This window comes from Tyto alba, unplaced genomic scaffold (genome assembly GCF_018691265.1).
Source record: "Tyto alba isolate M040663 unplaced genomic scaffold, T.alba_DEE_v4.0 Super-Scaffold_40, whole genome shotgun sequence".
In the NCBI taxonomy this organism is placed as follows: domain Eukaryota; kingdom Metazoa; phylum Chordata; class Aves; order Strigiformes; family Tytonidae; genus Tyto; species Tyto alba.
Window position 1 is genome coordinate 33,954,856 of NW_024881316.1, and position 18,873 is coordinate 33,973,728.

The 18,873-nt window shown below is 40.8% G+C and overlaps 2 protein-coding genes across 9 annotated transcripts in view; one reads left to right on the forward strand and one right to left on the reverse strand.

The window, feature by feature from the left end:
- ITGB1BP1 (integrin subunit beta 1 binding protein 1) lies at positions 1-9,961 on the reverse strand. 8 transcript variants are annotated; one of them, XM_042803504.1, is made up of 7 exons: positions 9,880-9,961; positions 8,258-8,358; positions 7,316-7,394; positions 6,475-6,611; positions 4,645-4,737; positions 1,591-1,740; positions 1-855 (listed from the first exon to the last, which is right to left on the reverse strand). In XM_042803504.1, exons 2-7 carry the CDS (start codon positions 8,327-8,329, stop codon positions 784-786), a joined length of 603 nt encoding a protein of 200 aa, XP_042659438.1. In that variant the 5' UTR covers positions 8,330-8,358; positions 9,880-9,961; the 3' UTR covers positions 1-783. The 8 variants fall into 8 exon arrangements, with proteins under 8 accessions (XP_042659438.1, XP_032865837.1, XP_032865838.1 ...); XM_033009946.2 differs by having other exon boundaries at positions 9,837-9,921; XM_033009947.2 differs by lacking the exon at positions 9,880-9,961 and adding an exon at positions 9,012-9,753.
- CPSF3 (cleavage and polyadenylation specific factor 3) overlaps positions 9,944-18,873 on the forward strand; it is a 23,549-nt gene continuing 14,619 nt past the window's right edge. Inside the window, exons 1-7 of the mRNA XM_033009945.2 lie at positions 9,944-10,064; positions 10,876-10,939; positions 11,608-11,705; positions 12,348-12,476; positions 13,437-13,614; positions 15,264-15,353; positions 17,623-17,773. Of these exons, the coding sequence (XP_032865836.2) occupies positions 9,994-10,064; positions 10,876-10,939; positions 11,608-11,705; positions 12,348-12,476; positions 13,437-13,614; positions 15,264-15,353; positions 17,623-17,773 (781 nt within the window). The 5' untranslated portion in view covers positions 9,944-9,993. The remainder of the gene's footprint in view (positions 10,065-10,875; positions 10,940-11,607; positions 11,706-12,347; positions 12,477-13,436; positions 13,615-15,263; positions 15,354-17,622; positions 17,774-18,873) is intronic.

Genomic DNA, 18,873 nt, shown 5'->3' on the forward strand with positions numbered 1-18,873 from the left:
TAATATTCAATTCAGTTGGTTTTATTTTGTTTAGTTGCAGAGCAACTGTATATATTGTATAACCTAAAATCAACTCTTATTTTCAATGTCCTGGATGCAGTGATTTATAATTAGAGCATGATTAATAAATTTTACTCTTGTTAACCAGTCAAATGTCTGGAAAAATAAAACTACTTTTAAAATCACGTTGGCTACTTCTCTTCTGTTACTCTGCACTGCTTAGGCAATATTCTTCTTTACAATATGTAAAATGAGAAATACAAACAAGTAGCACTTGAACAAAAAACCTGTACATCTTGTGGATTTTTAGTTGAACATAGAAGCTGTGTGGATGGCACGCCTAAGATTAAATTAGAGGTGTAAAGCATCAAATGACTACCTGTTATCATTTTGCTCTTGTTTTGTTCTAGTATGAAGGTTAAGCAGAACTGAAGTCAGTTTTAACGAACTCTTTTTTAGACAAAGAGATAGAAGCAAGTGTCAGTTTTATTTTACATTTCTACAATATGGACATTAATATACAAAATATGATTTAGGAAAAAAAAATCATGTTAAATATAAAATTCTGTATTGTCCTGGAAACTGGAGATGGAATAATTTCTTCCAGTCATGTTTGGGGAATGACAAAGTACCATGTGCAAGGTTGCATGGCTCTGTTTTGCACAGCAAGTCTTTTCTAGGTTTGTGTAAGCTACAGGCAGTCTGTGGTGTCACAAAGGAGCCCCATTTCCTCCCCACACAAAGGCCTCTTGTACTACACAAGTCATGTGCTGCTGGAGAAAATCAGGACTTCTCCGACATTAAAACTGAATCAAAGGCTGTAGATAACACTTTGCAAATGGCTTGTGCTTGTTCCTAAAATCAAACAAACAAAAAAGCGCACATTAATACTTTCTGAAGAACTTCTAAATGTCTCTAAACCCTTAAAGCAGAATGCGACCTTCATCATTCTTTTGGCAGAGACATGCAAAATGGAGTAGCACAAGTGAGATTTAATTTGATTTCTGTGGTCTGCAATGACATGTGGGAAGCTGTTTTAAATGAGCTCTTTTGAAACAAGTCAGAGTTGTTAGCTTACATCATAGCATGACACTAACATTCAGAAAGTCAGTTCCTGTGTTCCCCCAGTGCTGCTAAGGATGTGTGTCATATTATAGTATCTTGACAATTAATTCTCCTATTCTTAAGAAGGGATTGCTTCCCTGGCTTATAAATAGGAATGTGTGCTCTATTCCCAGAATTGTTACTCAATCCCTCCCTGCCCTGTCCAATTTTAAGAGGTTTTTGTCTTCAAAAATACAAACAGAGGATTGTCCTTAGCAGCCACCGTAGCAGCCATTAGATTGTAAAGAACTTTCTCAGGCACGTATGCTCACTGGCAATTTTAGGGAATGGAAGTATTTTTTCTTCAAAGCTGATCAAATGCAGTTAGCAGGGCTTTTCTCCCCTCCTCGGCCACATTTGTACCTTTTTTAATTGAGCAATCCCCCTTCTGCCAAAAAGTCTTCACCAGGGCCTTGGGTTCTAGAATCTCCCTTCACAAACAAAATACTGATAGCTAAATTAAATACTGTAAACGTAAACTCTTACCAAACTATTGCACTGATATACCCAGAGGCTGCATTCTTCAGAGGCTGCATCTGTTGTCTTCAAAGCCAGTAAACTTTTTCCTGCTCCCAGACCATCATCATAGCAGACCATCCGTACAATTAAATAGAGAGCATGCCTATGTAACACATCCTGAAACCATGTGGCAAATAAAAGTTACTCTGGAACAGTGCGACAGCTATTTCAGTTTTCCACCTGTTTTGATTCTCTCTTACAAAAGAATACTTCAGATTTATTTAGAGGAGAAAAGTATTCCTTGGTAAAATCATAATTTCTTTAAGGGAGAGTTTAGTCGAGATTCGAAAAAAAGAAGTGGTGGTTTAACACAACTTGAGCTTTAATTTTTTGCTTCTACTTTGGAATTGCATTCATATGTGGTCTATATTCCTGGCCATGCTGCAAAAGCAGACATTTGTGTCCTACCTATCCTCACTCGCCCTCAGCGAGTAGGATGCGGTACACTCCACGCCTCGGGCACAGAGGTAGCTTACAACGAGTTTTTACTTTTCCAGTATTTTTCCAGACAGTCCCCTGTCTCACTTCTGGAACGGTACACACAAGGAACTGTTCCCAGAAGTGTATGGAGCAGGCTGCTTGCTCTGGGGGGCGGAGGGGTTAGCCATGGGGGGCCTGAGCCACAGCACGGGTCCTGCCTCCGGCAGAGATCTGGTCTGGGAGACTTCTCCTCCCCACCGCAGCTGCAGGGTTTCACCCCGGTCCCAACAGTTCTGATCTTGGCCATACCACAAAGGGGCTGGTTGACATCACCCTGTACAAGGTCTCTGCAGACCTACCCTACACAAAGCTGGTCTTCTCAAGCCATCCTACTCAATCAGTAATATTCATCTGGTTTATTCCAGTCACACTACCTCTAGGGTCTGATGACTTCAAGACAGCTCTTTTTCCGTGTTCACGGGATCAAACGCCTCGTTCCCAGCAGTAGCTGAAGGGTCTAAAGAAACATCCACTCATACAGAAACTGTAACAATGGACAGTGAGCTTGATGCCTGCTATGAAACTGTCAAGGGAGATCCCTCTACCAGGGCTCCTAAGACCCCCTTGCTGAAAAACATCTCCATCCCTGACCGTCACTCAGCAATTGCTCACAATTATTCATACAATTACCATCTATCACACCGTGCTGAAGGCAGCCGGAGCCAACGTGGAACTTACTGGATCAACCCTCCAGCCTCTGTATGACAGATGCCAAGATATCCCTCCAGATTACTTGTAACCTTTTAGAGTTACTTGCTTGGAACTTGCTACAGTGCGAATGTGCATGTGGATTATCACTAGAAGAGGAAGGATAGAGTTCTTTAAAGTACACAGTCCCCCTATAAGTTAATTTCCTCCCCTCCTTCCAGTATTTGGCTGAGGAGATTCTGCAGTTGCCAGGGAAAGGAGATGACAGATGGACAAACTGTGCCATATGTGTATATACATATATATAATGTACAAATACACACAAACAGAATGTGAAGAAGGCCAAAGCCTCCGTGTGGCTTCTAGAAGTACTTCACCTTTGGTTTCCAGTGGTTGCATCCACAAACAATGGAAATGTATCAGTCAATTACCTATCTGTACGTAGTTCAGTCACTAATTAAATAATTTCTCAAATGTTGGCTGAAATCCATGAGGAAAAATTTTGTATCCTGCAGTCAGTTCTCTTTTTGGCATCTGAAATAGATAGCTGTCTATTCACCTGCAAAGGTGTCTACAAATCAGAGAAAACTCACCCTTCCCCCAAAGTCATGAAAGACTGAATTCTTTGTATGAATGCAGAGAAAACCTTTCGATTTGGAGCTCTATGAAAAGAGTTAAGTGGACTAACACACTAAAGGACAAAATAAATGTCAACAGTGACACAGATGCAAAAAGCCAGAATTTGGGAAACAGAATGCAATGCAATAAAACACCGGTGCAAGCTAGCTTAATCACAGGTGGCTTTATCAGTTTGTGCATGCTTTCAGCTTGAAGACAGAAGAACAATGGGTAATTTTAAGACTTTGATCCATTTGATCTTTATGAAAGTACGAAGGAATTATTACAAAGTAATAACATAACCTATGTTCTTAATGAGAATTAAGAATTTAGAAAGACAGCAAAAACAGAACCCAAAAGAATTCGAAGTTTGAGTAACAACTAGTACACTTCCCCCCAGGCAGCAGAAACAAGTGTTTTATTTTCTGAAGGGACCAAAGAAACTTCTTGGCTCTCTTCAGAGTATTCAGCTATTGAGCAATGCTACTTGAGGCTTTTATGAACAGGCATTGCTGGGTTGTTGAGGGGTCATGACTTCATAAGGCCAAGTATTTATGGTATCTGAGACTCTGAGGGCAACCAGAAGGAAACCATATGGCTGCAGTACAAAGCTACACAAAGCCAACTGGAGGGCCCTGGGGAAGAGACCGGATTTTTATTTTTAGCAAAAAAGCTACTTGAAGGGTGCAGAAAGAAAATAAACTACATGTAGGAAATGATGCAAACAAAAAATAGGTTTGATCAATAAAGTGGAATGGTGAGGCTTTAATGCTGGAGTTTAACTCACACTCTTGGATTAGGAGTGCAAGGCTGGAACTTCTTTAAAGAGGAAAACAACTCAGGTATTCTTGGAAAAAAACATCCTTTGTTTTTTCCTCTCCACAGCAACGTCAACAGGAATTGCATTACTAACTCAGGCTGAGGAATCTTTGGTCTTGGCCACCAGTCATGCTACTTTTCCACATGAGAGAACGGCAGGGCAGCCACAGAGAAAGGAAGATGTGCCCAAAGAGCATAAAGGCTTGCTTGCCTTTTGTCTGGTGCTCTATCTCAAAGGGAATGGATTTTTGTCATAAATCCAACCAGTCCAACCTGGAAAATACAGAGAGCCCTGAGGAGGTACAACATGAAGCAGTGCTGCTGTGAGAGCTTTTTTGTTTGTTTTACTTTTGCTTCAAGCCAGAAGTGACATTTTGGTCACAGAGATCATCAGAGAAATAAATGAAAGCACTTTCCAACTCTCACCAAAAAGACGGTTTGTTGTGAATCACTTACATACTGATCAGACGTTGAAACTTTAATGCCGTATTTGGAAACTCCCATAATAAACTCCTCTTCACCTGGAACAAAAGGTAACTTTCCATCTTGCTTTGGAAGAAAACAAACAAAAGCCTTTAGTGCAGACAGAAGAACATGAACAATGAATATACATAATAGAAAATGTGTTTATGTGTACTTCAGTCCGTCCACTGGATCAGCAACGTCACTATCCCCGCTCATATCTTGCTGTGTGGAGCCTGCCTGACACTCTTGCACTCATCAAATCTCTCAACATTATGTGAAATATATTCAGGGGAGGTTTAGGTTTGATTCCCACCAAGAACCTGGAACAGGCCTTCTAGAGAGGTGGTTGATGCACCAGGCCTGTCAGTGTTTAAGAGGCGCGTGGGACAATGCCCCTGACAACATGCTTTAACTTTCGGTCAGCCCTGAAGTGGTCAGGCAGTAGGACTAGATGATCGTTGCAGGTCCCTTCCAACTAAAATATTCTATTCCATTCTACATACTACACGATTCCAGAAAGGAACTTATAATTTCAGGGGCAAGTTTGGCCCTGTGGTCAAATCAGATGGGCTGAAAAATAATGCATGCCCTGTCATGCTGCACTGACGCTGGGCGATCTATGTTCCACACTGGCAGCAATTTTGTTACTTGGCTGTAAAAACAGTTTTAGCGTATATTCAAATACTTGCAATGTCAAGTTGCTGTAAGATAAACAGACATTCTGAGCTTTTAAAGATACAAACAATCAACTACCTAATGAGAACAACCAGTTACGACTTTTAGTACAAAAATAAGCACAAGCAACCAGTTTGGCAAGTGCGACCCAAATATTATTCAGGTTCTTTGGTCACAGGTTCATAAGTGATTGTAAGCAGAAACTTGACATCTTCTACGGGAAAACTTCTACAGTACTGAGGAAATCTGGAGGAGATATTCATTCAGTAATGACACATGAAAAGGGCCTTTGCTCTGAGCCTGCTTCTTCAGAACAGCTTTTTGGGTGCTGCTTCTCCACTGTCCTGGTTTGGGCTGAAATAGTTAATATTCCTTTTCAGGGACTAGATGAGTGCTGTGTTTTGGATTTAGCTTTGGGTTTGGTATGAGAAGAATGCTGATAGCACACTGGTGTTTTCAGCTGCTATGAGACTTCAAGGACTCTCCGACTCCCCATGTTCTGCCCGTGCACAAGGGCACAGGGAGCAGGGAGGGAGCACGGACAGAGCACCAGACCCAAACTGGCCAGTGAAATATTCCATATCATGGCACGTCATGCTCACTCTATAGAGGCGGGGTGGTCGGGAAGGGGGGCTCTCTCTCTCTCGCGCGTCTGGGATTGCGATTGTGGGATCTTGGTATCTCGGAGTCGCTGGCCGGGAAGGGGCTGGGTATTGGTCAGCGGGTGATAAGCAATTGCATTGTACATTGCCTGTTTATACATTTCCTTTTTTTTTTTCCTATCATCATCTTTGTTCTAATTTTATTGCCATTATTAAACTGTTCCTATCTCAGCCTGCAAGTCTCCCTTCACCCCTCTAATTCCCTCCCCCATTCCCAGGTGGGGAGGGGGAAGGGAGGGTGACCAGCTGCGGGGGTTGGTTGCTGACCAGGCTCAAACCACGACATCCAGTTACTTGATAGGATGGAATTGAGTGTGACAGCTTTTAGAAAACATAAAACTATGAATCTCAAAGTAAGCTACTTTATTCTAGTAAGTCTAAAATTTACAAAGACAGATGTCAGATCACATGATAATATTAAAGAAATACACCTAAGCTTAAGATGTTCTGACATTGTTGGTATTGTCTTTTGTAACCCGCTTACCTGTGCAACATCTATGTAATTTATCAAGTCCAATGGCCCTTCAAGACTTTTGCTCTCATTATATTTCAATTTTTCAATGGCACCAACATATTTAACTCTGAATTCTGCACATGTATCAGAGTTACTATTGCTTTGTCCTGCAACAGAATAAAACACAGCAATTCTAAAGAATTCCAGAACAGTAATGCTGTTCTAATTAGTGTCAATGGGACTAACTCATTAAATTCCAAAAATTTTGCAGACTTTTGCCAAACACTTAACCTTACCACAGTATAGTAACTCCTCTCTTTAATGAACTGTTCTGGGCTGATTTAGAACAGCCCTTGGTAAAGGTAACAGTTTCATATGAACCCATGCTACAGCACTGTTTATAATAATTCAAATTTGGAGTTAACAACCTTGAATCAGAAAACAGAAAAGCTGGTCCTACTTATATAATTGTTTTAAATTAACTGTTTGGTCCAAGAGTGATGTGCTGTGAGCTGGTGAGCAAGAACAAGGAAAATCTTATTTCCATTATTTCAGTGCAAATGTAAACTTAGAAAAGCAGGAAACAGCTTTCAAAAAGTTATACCAGATTTATGCTGTGTAACAGTCTGGTAACACAACTAAGTTTTTCTTACTCAGATACTTTTCTGAAAACAGTGAGTTAATCCTAGATCAATCATTAATAATACTTCAGAAGCCTAGAGCTATGCATGCATTAGTCAATAGGCTAAGAGGTTCACTCACAATTATTAAAAATACATATTTTAACGTTTTCCATTTTCTGCTCTTTTATATGAACACACATAAAGTTAATCCCGCTCCATACATATCTGCTCAAACTCTGATTGCATACCTGAACTTTTCGTGGAGTCTGTATCTAGACTAGCCACAGTACTAGACCTGGAAAGTCCCCCGAGACTGGAATCTACAGACTAAGAAAAAAAATAAGTATCATCAGAAAGTTACTGAGAACGCTAATTCACTTTTAGATGCCCTGCCTCAACTCTTTAAATAAACTAGTGTTTACATTCTAATTACTTAAGCAGCACTGCAAAACGGGGAGAAAAAAAACCACCACCATCTATTTATCTCCTGAAGTTATCTTTCTGCCTCAGTGTAGGTATAAATTCAGCAAGAACCCTTGAGAAGTCCACAAATATTTTGTAAGAAGGAGGAAATAAAAGAAAAAAGAGAAAATGAACCTTAAAGTTATGTGCAGACTTTTCTGGTACTGCATCTTAACTTGAAGAAATTGACAACTACATGCTTGTCATCAGTGCTTGAAATAACATAGCAGTGCAAGGGAAGTGAAACGGCACCTTGGAAAATCCAGAATATTCAACTGATCATTCCAAAACCTATCAGACAAAATGGACACATTATTCAAAATGGAGAATACTTTTTAGAGATACTGAGTAACCAACTAGTACTGAAGAATAAACTCATTCTTGGTGCCTAGCACCAGGCACCTTCTTAAAGACAGTATTTACCACTACAGAACAAATGTACTACTTTTCCCTCCAAACCTTACTATGTGCTGTCAGAAACTCTCGTGTTTGGGGGTTTCACTATGGAAACAATCGAACTTTCATCTTGGAATACAAGGGCTTTATAATGGACAGGGTGTTTTAACTCTTGTAACACAATGTTTGGAATAGTAGTAGAAAGTTCTCCTTGTGGAACATGGTGTTTTATGGAAATCACATCCTACCATCAGTACAAGTGAACCACTGAACTGTCAACTTGCAACAAACTAAAGTGCTTCCATAAACAGTACACACTAAATTCAGCTTACCTTGCTTTTAGTGCTGATTTCACTGCTTTGTGAGCTGCTGCTGCTGTGTCGTTTTTTTCCTTTTCTAAACATTTTTTCATAATTGGATCAAGGAAGATCTTCTAGGTAGGAAAAATAAAAATTAAAGCTGTCATATCGAGGGAAGGAGGTCCTGGAAAACACCAGTGACTGTGTCCAAAGTGGACAGAAACTGGAAACTTGTATAAGACTAAGAATGGAAGTAGGAATGTTCCTCTGGTGCTCTTCATGTGTGACTGGGGAAGGTCCCTCAAGCTCTCTGCTAAAACTTCTCTATGCTTCTGATTCATTAAAAAAAAGGCTGTTACCTAGTTTACAGACTGTTGCAAATCTCAGTTTCTAATGCATGTATAGATTTAGATACAAAATTTAAAATTTATATTCACACTTAAAAGCATTAGATGATTTTTATTTCTAACTACAATCTAAGTGCCATACAAAGTCCATCCAATGCAATCCCTGCTCCAAAGATTATGCTCCCATTAAAAAAATAAACAAACAAACAAACAAAAAAAAACAAACCAAAGAACAAAGCCCCCTATTTCTGAAGAAGTACTGATTGCAATATGTCTAGGAGCAGCCATTACTACTTAACACGTTCCTGAAAATTAAAGCAAGAAACATGTTACATTTACTGCCTTAGAACTGAGTTACTGAGAGTTCTGAGAATATTCCAGAAGCATTTTTCCTGTATCTGCCCTACAACTTCAGTTGCTTCACTTAACATTTGGCCTACCAGTATCAAGAAGCAGGATGCTGGCTCCCAGTCAGGAAGGGCTGAAACCCTATTTCCCAGCTTCAGAGAAGAGTATCTTAATTAAAAAGCTTCAGAAGTTTTGGGCAGTTGGAAGAAAGAGGACAAAGGAGGAAGACAACCTACTGAAGACAACTCACTCTGCAGAAAATAATGGAAGATGCGCAAGGAGGAGCCTAGATCTGCGATGCAGCCTGTGACTACCGTCCCCAGGCTGCCGCTGTGTTTGTCATTAAGCAAGCACTTGGTCCCTGGCAGACCAAAAGACACCCTCAGCGACCCGCGGGGCAGCAAGGCACGGCGGCACCCGGCACACCCACGCCCCTCGGGGGTCCCTCCAGCCCCCCCCACGGGTGTAGCAGCCTTGTCCTTCGGAGCACGAGTTTTTTTTTTTATAATCCGTTAGATGCCCAAGGAGCTCTTAGCAGCTCCTGACTTAGCAAACGCGCTTTCTGCGGCGCAGCTTCCTCACTCCGCTTGCAGGAAGCATCGAGCCCTGCCTCAAGACTTCGGGTTCTGCGGCGGGGCGAGGCTCGGGGAAGCCCGGCGGGCTCGCCGCCTTTACCTTTCCTCCTTCCCGTTTTTGTTTGGTCTTTTTTTTTTTTTTTTTTTTTTTTTTTTTTACCTCCAGCCCCTCACGTTAACCCGGCAGATGACAACACGGGAAACCCGCTTCCCGCAGAAGAGGCGGAAGGCAGGGTGCCCAGCGGCCCCAGGCGAGGGCCCGGCGCCCCCCGCCCCCCCCCCCCCGCCGCCACCCCGGGGACGCTCCGCGCCAGTCCCTGCGCGCCCGGGCTGCAGCCTCACCCCTCAGCGGCCTGGCCCCGCTCGCCGCCGGCCCCTCACGCACCTTCCCCTTCCCCCTCTTCCCTTTCCGGGTCGCGCCGCCCGGCGGGCGCGGCGGAAGCGGAAGCGGAAGGCGGGGGGGTGGCGGTGAGGGACGGCGCCGGGCGTTTGCGCCACCATGTCGGCGAAGCGGAAAGGCGAGGCCTTGATCCCGGCGGAGGAGAGCGATCAGCTGCTCATCCGGCCGCTGTGAGGGCCCGGGGCGGCGGGGGGGGGGGGGGGGGGGGGTTGGGGGCGCGGGGCGGGCCGGAGCCTCCCACGGGCACCGGCTGCGCTGTCGCCACGGGTGGGCGGGAGCGCGGCCGGGCCGGGGCCGGGGCCGGGCTGCCCTTTGCCGTGCCCCGGCCAGGCTCCGTTGGTTTCCCAAGGCGCAGGCGGCTTGTCCCCCCCGGCCGGCTGTCACCCCGGGCTGGCCTGCCTTACGCACTGTGGGAGCGTTGGCTGAGCAAAACGCTGCTTTTTTTTTTTTTTTTTTTTTTTTTTTTTTGGCCTTTTGAACGTCAACGGCGTCGCGGGCTTTGTAGTATTTGAAGTTGTTTTGGTTTGGTTTGTTTTTTTTTTTTTAATTCTCTGGTAAAGATGTTAACGCAATTTGAAGGTGTTTCTGGTAGTATCACAAGAGTTGTCTTTTGGACAACCTGAAGATGCCACTTCAAGCTTATTCAACCCAAAGTAATTCCATATTTAAGTAAACTGTCCATTCATTATGCACCTCAGCACTTTGAGACTCAAGTGCTCAGGCATGCAATAAAAACCAGAAGACACCAAAATAGTTTCCACAAAGAGATTCTTTTTTTTTTTTTTTTAATTTCTGCATTAAATAGGGTCTCATTTCCATTGAGATAACTATAACTGTTCAGTTACTTTAAATATCTGAGCCTAAAAGAGCTGTGCAGTTGTCATTTCCACCCAGAAGAATAATCCCAGTGAAGTTATCCTGTATACAGTTAATCTATACGGTGTGGGTTTTAATTTTGGTGACTTTGATATCCTTTTGCAGAGGTGCTGGCCAGGAAGTAGGAAGGTCATGCATTATTCTGGAGTTTAAAGGAAGAAAAATAATGGTAATTATTGCATGAATGTATTTGTATGCCCTCTCATTACGACAGTTCAGATCACAGAAAGATGTTACAGGTTAAATTTGACCTCCACAGTGAGGTCAGCCACTGTGCTAGAAGAGGCACATTTTGTAGCTTTCTGGAACAATATAGTATATGTGATAATAGGCATTACAGAGACTGTCCTGGAAAATAGATCTTTATCGCCAAACAAAATGTATGTGTCTGAAGTGTAGATTCTAAAATTGCACATAGTAGGTTTCAGTGGATCCTAAGGCTAATGCTTACCAGCAGTTCTATATAAACAGTCATGTATAAGCATACACGTGTTCTCTTTCCCTTTTCTAGCTGTCTTCTCAGATGGTGGCTGAAATAACTTGCATACACTGGTTCTGTATATTCAGGTGTTGTTGAAGTGTGAAGGAAGGCTTGCATAAGTACAAAATTAGAAAGACTGGGATCTTTTGAAAGACGATCAGTTTCCCAGTGGAGATAAGTCATTTAGACAGAAGCCCGAGATGTGAAATCCAATGCTAAAAGCAGTGTTTAAGGAAGAAAGGTTTTTTTGCATGATAGTAAAAGTTACCAGTCACTAGTAACTATATGTTAGACCAAAATGAAAGAGGGTTTTTTGTATGTTCTGTTAGAAGCTTTAAGTTTCTTTAATTTTTCAGCTTGACTGTGGAATCCATCCTGGACTGGAAGGAATGGATGCTCTTCCTTACATTGATTTGATAGATCCTGCTGAGATTGATCTCCTCCTAATTAGTCAGTAAGTTGGACCTAAAAGAGCAAATATACTGAGGTAGTGTGCTGAGTTGTGTTCACTTGTAGGTTGTTAAGAGAGGCTGAAAACGTGTTCGGTAGATGGTAACAGTGTGACAAAATTTTAGTTTCCAACTTCTTTTAAAATTAAGGATGTTCAGTCACTTTTGACATTACAGCTCTCCTCTGAGCTCACTGTGATATCTGACTTTTTCGTAGCCTGGCCTGCTTTAACAGCATTGTGGCAACTTCTACAATAAGTAGTTCATGTTTTAATCCATACTGTCCAACATACAAATTTAGGATTATGTTTGCCAGCTTTCTTGAATCTGACATTTATTGTGTTCCTGGATCCTGTTACTGTTCTCCCTCTAAATTCATATGTAAATTACAAAAAAGTTAATTCTGAAATTAAATGGATAAAACCTTTGCAGTTAATGGAGGATTTCCCGTATTACACTTAACCTTTCCTTGGCTACATTTCTAGTCACCAGTGTACAGAATATAGACCACCATAGTTAACAATGAGGTTGAAAATTCTGTTTCTGGATTTTAGTGTTACTGTGTTAATCCAGTGAAGTAGTGAATTATATATTATATATTAGTGTTACGTAATGTTAATGTATTAATTGGATTTGTGTGTCTTAAGTTTCCATTTAGATCACTGTGGGGCTTTACCATGGTTTTTGCAGAAAACAAGTTTTAAAGGAAGGACGTTTATGACTCACGCCACAAAAGCTATTTACAGATGGCTTCTTTCAGACTATGTCAAAGTCAGGTAAGCTGACCTGTGGGTTGTCTCTTCAGCTCCTGAATTATTTCACTTACATATCCAATAGGAAACTTAACATGAAGCCACTGAAGGTGACTGATGAACCTGGATGTTGCAACAAGTAGCAACATTATAGTCAGGTTAGAAGTAATGAATCATCTCGCTGCCTCATGAATAATATGTGTCTCAAACAATTTGCTATCAATAAAAAAACCAAAACCTTTCCTTCTTTTCTCTCATTCTTTTAATTTGCCTTATTTGGACCTTTCATAACGTCCCCTTTTTTCCCCATCTGTCTCTCTTAAGACACTCTTTTGTTCTTATGCTTTTTAATGGCTATTTTTTTCTTAAGCTTCACAGAAGTAGTGAATTTTAAGCCCCTAAAGATACAAATCACTCTCTGGTACAAGGTCAGATTAAATATTAAATATACAAGGAGTGCTCTGTTACTTACATGTTCTTGGTGTTTCTTCTTTTTTTTTTTTTATTGTTCTTCTGTTACACGTCATCAGACATCTTTTCTATGTGAATGCAGTGGTCCTGAGCATATCTCAACTCAGCAGATTCTAGCTTGGGTCAGAAACCTGATAAACAGGCCTCTTTTAACTTGTTTGTTCTGGGCTGATGGGGAAAGTGTGGTTTAGTTTGGTTTTTGAGGACTGTTACAAGCTAAATGGCAGATCTCTGTCCTGGGCCGGGAATCTGTTGGTACTTTCAGACAAATACAGAGCAGATCCTGAACTGAAAAGACTATTCTAGCACGGCCTTTCAAAGGAAAGATGCTTTAACTCTGCTTAGGTGAACTACATTGGAGTACCTGGACTTAATTTCTAATGTAGGAGATGTAGTGTTACTGAATGGAAGTCTTACTGTCAGTGGGGAAAAATCCAGGAAGTGTTTTTCCAACTGTTGCATAACCTAAGATGGTAAAATGAGCTGATATTTAGCCATTTCACTTATATCCAGTAACATATCAGCGGATGACATGCTATATACAGAAACAGACCTTGAAGAAAGCATGGACAAGATTGAGACCATCAACTTCCATGAAGTGAAAGAGGTGGCAGGAATCAAATTCTGGTGTTACCATGCAGGTCACGTTCTGGGAGCAGCCATGTTTATGATTGAAATAGCTGGTGTGAAGGTATTTTCTTTTTATTATAAAGTTGAAATCGAGCCTGAGTTCTAATGTAGTCATTAATTATTTATTGTTGTCTGTTAAGCCCCACCACTGTGGCTGGAGCTGTCAAATAGACTTGGTCAGATAGTCAAGGTGGGAGGGCTTGACTTAGAGCATGTATTTTCTCATTGCTTAGAACTAGCAAGTGTGTATTGAACCAGGTAGGATGTTTAGATTTTATGGGAGTGAGTTTCAGACTTGGAACCAATAAACATGTAGTTTTTCTTGCTCTTCCACTCAGAGGGGGCTGATAGCTGAGGCAGTCTTACGGAAGTTGCATTTTAGTAAAATCTATGAACAGATACTTGGGTTTGTAATTCTGATTTACCACGTCTGCCTGTCTTCAGTGCTTAAATGACATTTGTCAAGTATGGGAGTTATTTTTCTCATAATACTCTTATGCTAAAGTAGCTAAAGAAATAGGATTATTATTAATTTTAGGCACAGGGAGATTAAATAAGTCATCATATAATCATAGGCAGCACAGTGTCAAAATGAGATACTTGAAACTAATCTCATAGATTGGAGGTCAGTAGGATAATCGCCACCCAAGAAGAGTTTCATACTGCCTTGAGGAAAGAGAGGGCGTTCCTGAGCCTTGCTGTCTGCTAGGACTTTGATCATAGTCTGTAGTAATTGCGAATTTTAAAAGTTCAAAGTTTAAAAAAAGTATTGAAATAGAACTGTATTTACAGTGATTACGATAAAATTTAGATATCTTACTTTTTTTTTTTAGTTTTTTTTTTTCTCCTGATTAAACATGATGGAGAAAGAGATTTCCCTCTTGCTGTGTGTGATTGAAACGGATTGGGTTTTAATATCCATTATTTTCTTTAATTCCTTGTGAAGCAAATGAGGAATGTGATAGTAGGTTACCTGTAGACTAGTCATCTGCTGTTGATGACTATATGTTTTGTTGTTACTCACATTTTCATCAGTGGAATGATTGTTAGGTAAAAAATGTTCGGTTTTGAAACCATCATTTTGGACACAGAGAGCTGCATCCTACCCTGCGGTTAAGAATCCATTAAAAACTAACAGTTACAAACTACTTCTTGGTGTAATAGGAAACATAATCATTCTGTTTAGAAAAGTCTGCTAGATTACAGGCTTTTTTTTAGTATTAGAAAAACTTAGAATTTTTAATGAGCAATTTTATTGGACTATTCATTCTATTTGCATTCTGCTATTTAAATGCAGTTTTACCTACTTTTTACTTCTACTTAGAACCTGCTGTATTTTCTGTTAGGTCAATTTTTACTTCTTAATGCTCAGTGCATGTATGCAAAAGGCTGAAAATGGCACATTTATATCCGAAATGAAAATTAAAAAATTAATTATTGTTTACCTAGTTCTGTTGAAATTACGGTACTGCTTGAAATATCTTTACTTATTGTGGTTAAAATATTTGTATTGTAGTACTATTGACCTAACATTGTAAGCACTGTCCACAACAGAAGGGTCTTTTGTTAAAGTACAAGTGACCTTTTATTTATAAATTCCTTAAAACCATCTTTGCTTAAAAAATATCATTGCTATACAACAGTGTTTTAAAGACTGCTGACCTGGTAGAACTTGTAATCAGAATAAATACTTCTATTTGTCTCCAATAGCTTTTATATACAGGTGATTTCTCAAGACAGGAAGACAGACATCTGATGGCAGCTGAGATTCCCAATATTAAACCCGATATTCTTATAATTGTAAGTTGTACAAAATTATTTATTTATATTAGTAATTAAATATGTGTAGGGGTATTAATTAAAGCTAAAATGGAATGAGAAAGACAGTGGAAATTTAGTGGTAGTATGTGATTTGTGTTAAATATGCAAATGCTCAGGTGTTAGAACACTCCAGCATTTCTTTTCACTGTATTAAAAAGTCTATTTTTTGTCTTGTAATTCTTCTGATGAAGTTCCTTAAGCCTCTAGACAAACCTTTTCAAGATGGGAGATTTACTAGGTTTTGACTTGTGTTTGCTAGATGTATTGTACAAACCCCAGTTTAGCCAGATATCTTGCTTTAGTAGATCCTAACCTACTTCGAACTATGTTGAGAATTTGTCCTGGGTGGAAGTACCCTGAGTGCTTGTTGTGGTTTAACCCCAGGTGGCAGCTCAGCCCCACGGAGCCGCTCGCTCACTGCCCCCACAGCAGGATGGGGGAGAGAATCACAAGAGTGAAAGTGAGAAAACTCGTGGGTTGAGATAAAGACAGTTTAAAAAGTAAAGTGAAAGCCACGCACACCAGCAAAGCAAAACAAGGAATTCATTCACCCCTTCCCACGGGCAGGCAGGGGCTCAGCCATCCCCAGGACAGCCGGACACGTAACGGTGACTTGGGAAGACAAACACCATCACTCCAAACACCCCCCCTCCCCCTTCCTTCTGCTTCCCCCAGCTTTGTATACTGAGCATGACACCATACGGTGTGGGATGTCAGTTGGGGTCAGCTGTCCCAGCCATGTCCCCTCCCAGCTCCTTGTGCACCCCCAGCCCACTCGTGGGTGGGTGGGGTGAGGAGCAGCAAAGGCCTTGGCGCTGTGTCAGCGCTGCTCAGCAGTAACTAAAACATCCCTGTGTTATCAACACTGGTCTCAGCACAAATCCAAACCATAGCCCCATAGCAGCTACTGTGAAGAAAATCAACTCTACCCCAGCCAAAACCAGCACATTCTCCACCCCTTATTCCATACCATTTATGTCATGCTCAGGTCCCACCCTATCCAACAGAACCTCATTAACCACCACCCCCCTTTTCCCATCCTTCGATAACCCAGTTACTATTCCCTTAGTCTGGGGACCACCCCTGTGAAATGTTGTAAAACGTCCGTTGAGTTCATTTAGTCGGTGACTCTGGGCTCCATCTCTTAGGGTGCTCACTCAGGACAGGAGAGGTGGGGTCCTGTGTGGAGCTCCCAGGCCCCAAAGCCAGCTCGGGCCGGGGCACCGCTGCTCTCGCGCTGCTGCTTGTAAGGCTCGTCCTCCATCAGTTCAGGTGGTTCCTGCTGTAGTAATTCCTGTAACGTGCAACTCAAACCAGGGGTTGCGACAGTTGAAAGGTATTTCCGTTGCAGTCGCCACCCCTGGTCCCCGTGGGCCAGACTCAGGTTTAACATTGCGATGAACTCTTCCCCTTGCCCCTGCTCCAGCTTGGACTTACCCACAGACCAGTCTGTACCTGCTCCACCTGGGTGTATTGTACAAACCCCAATTTGACCAGGTACCTTTCTTTAGTAGCCCCTAACCTACTTCCAGCTACACTGAGAATTTGTCCTGGGTAGAGGTCCCCTGAATGCTATTCCATATTTTTGTTTTGTTTTCTGAGTGAAATGTTATTTTGAATCCATGTTTGGAGAATCAGAAGCTCAGGGGAAACTTTAACAGTTTTATCTGGAAATGAACAGTGGGATCTTTCAGAGTAACGCTTAAAGTAATTTAATTGATTGTGTCCCTTCTAACTGCTTTCTGTAACTGATGATTTCATTAAGTCACATTCATTAAGTCGCATCAAAATCTTGTATTTTGTGTAATTCCTATCTTTTAGGTTAGGTGTTTCTAAGCTGTGGCACATGTACTACTAGTGAGCCATATTAACATGATAACCTCTTCATCAAAGCAGTGGCAGCATTTCCAGTTAGGAAAATAAGTATGTTAAATTTGAAACCTCTTAAAAGAAGCATCAACATTAATAGTTCTAACTTTTTTCCTTTATTTTTTTTGCGAACAGGATTTGTCTTTCCAAATTGCTTGGAGGGGTTTGGGAGAGGGGAAATGTTGGTTATTTATCTTGGTGGAGGTGGATATGGGAATTTGGGGGTGGTTTTGATTTTTCCCTTCTCCTCACCCCTCTTCCTCCCTTCCCCACCATGTTAACACTAGTATGGTTTTTGCATTTTCTTGCTGGATTCAGAGGAGAAGATCAAGAATTAGTCTCAGTGTCAGTACTTTTAATATTCAGTTTCTCTATGTAGGAATCCACATATGGTACTCATATTCACGAAAAAAGGGAAGAGCGAGAGGCAAGGTTCTGTAATACTGTTCACGACATCGTAAACAGAGGAGGTAGAGGTCTTATTCCTGTGTTTGCCCTGGGACGAGCTCAAGAGCTACTTTTAATTTTAGGTATGTACCTTCCCAGCTCCACTTAATAAAAGGTGTATAGAGTTAAATGAGAATGTTTTCATGTACAGTCTGTCAGATATAATAATTTTTTAAACAACTCTTCAGCCATTTTCCAGTGTGTTAATTACCTGAGAATATATAATTCATGTTTGTTCAAATGTAAAAAATTCAATAAACCGACCAAGGCAGTTCTGCTTTGTGAGGTAGGACGGAGACCTAGAAAGGAAGGGGTAATGGCATGGTAGTACGTGCTTGACTTTTGAATCTTGTTGAACCAGGATTTCAGCAAATAGGGACTATTATTACAGATTGACAAGTAAGCAAGTACAACAACAGCTGTTTTATTTAAAATGTGCTGCTAAAAAAATTTATATTTTGTTCCAAAGTTTCACTATCTTTACCTTTTAATTCAGAAACCTATATGAAGAAGTCTTTATAGGAAGAGCTGAGAAGACCATAATGGACACTTCCTAGCATTGCTGAAGTCCTAATAATGATGGAAAGCAAATTAGGCTTTGTTAAGAAGCGCAAAATGAGGGGTAGGGGGGAATTATACATGATCATAACAAGCCACTTCACATAAAACATACAGGTAGTTGTTACAAGGTACTTCAGATAAAACAGATTTTAAATAAATTATTTCCTTGCTTCCTTTTAGCACACTTAATTTGTACTATGTTACGTGATTTTTCACCAGTCTTTTTGCTCATGCAAATTCTGGCACAATGAAAAGATAACTATCTCAAAATTAAAATACTTATTTTTAGGGGTGTTGAATCTAAAGTGTTACCTAAAATACTTGAAATTCTTTTATCTTTCCATCTCAGTTTAGCTCAACATAAGAAAATAGTTTGTTTTCAAAATGTGTTACTGGTCTATTCAAATGTTAGTAAGAAATTTGGATTTAGGCATGGGGTAGTATTCAATGTTGTAGGATTATTTACTACTTATCACTGATTGAGAATTGTTTTTATTTTATAGAAGAGAGAAAAACTGAACATTTTAAATCTTGTGCAGCTATTTGTTTGTAATTTGTTGGCCTCTCTTTGCTGTGTGTAGGTATTAAAGTGGGTTTCTAAAGATAAGCTTGAAAATACATC

Excerpts from the sequence above, each read along its gene's own strand:
- ITGB1BP1 (XM_042803504.1), bottom strand. The coding sequence starts at position 8,329 with ATGTTTAGAAAAGGAAAAAAACGACACAGCAGCAGCAGCTCACAAAGC. Across the intron at positions 6,612-7,315 it reads AGACTCCACGAAAAGTTCAG|GACAAAGCAATAGTAACTCT; the intron begins GTATGCAATCAG and ends ATTCTGTTGCAG. Across the intron at positions 4,738-6,474 it reads ATTACATAGATGTTGCACAG|CAAGATGGAAAGTTACCTTT; the intron begins GTAAGCGGGTTA and ends TTTCTTCCAAAG.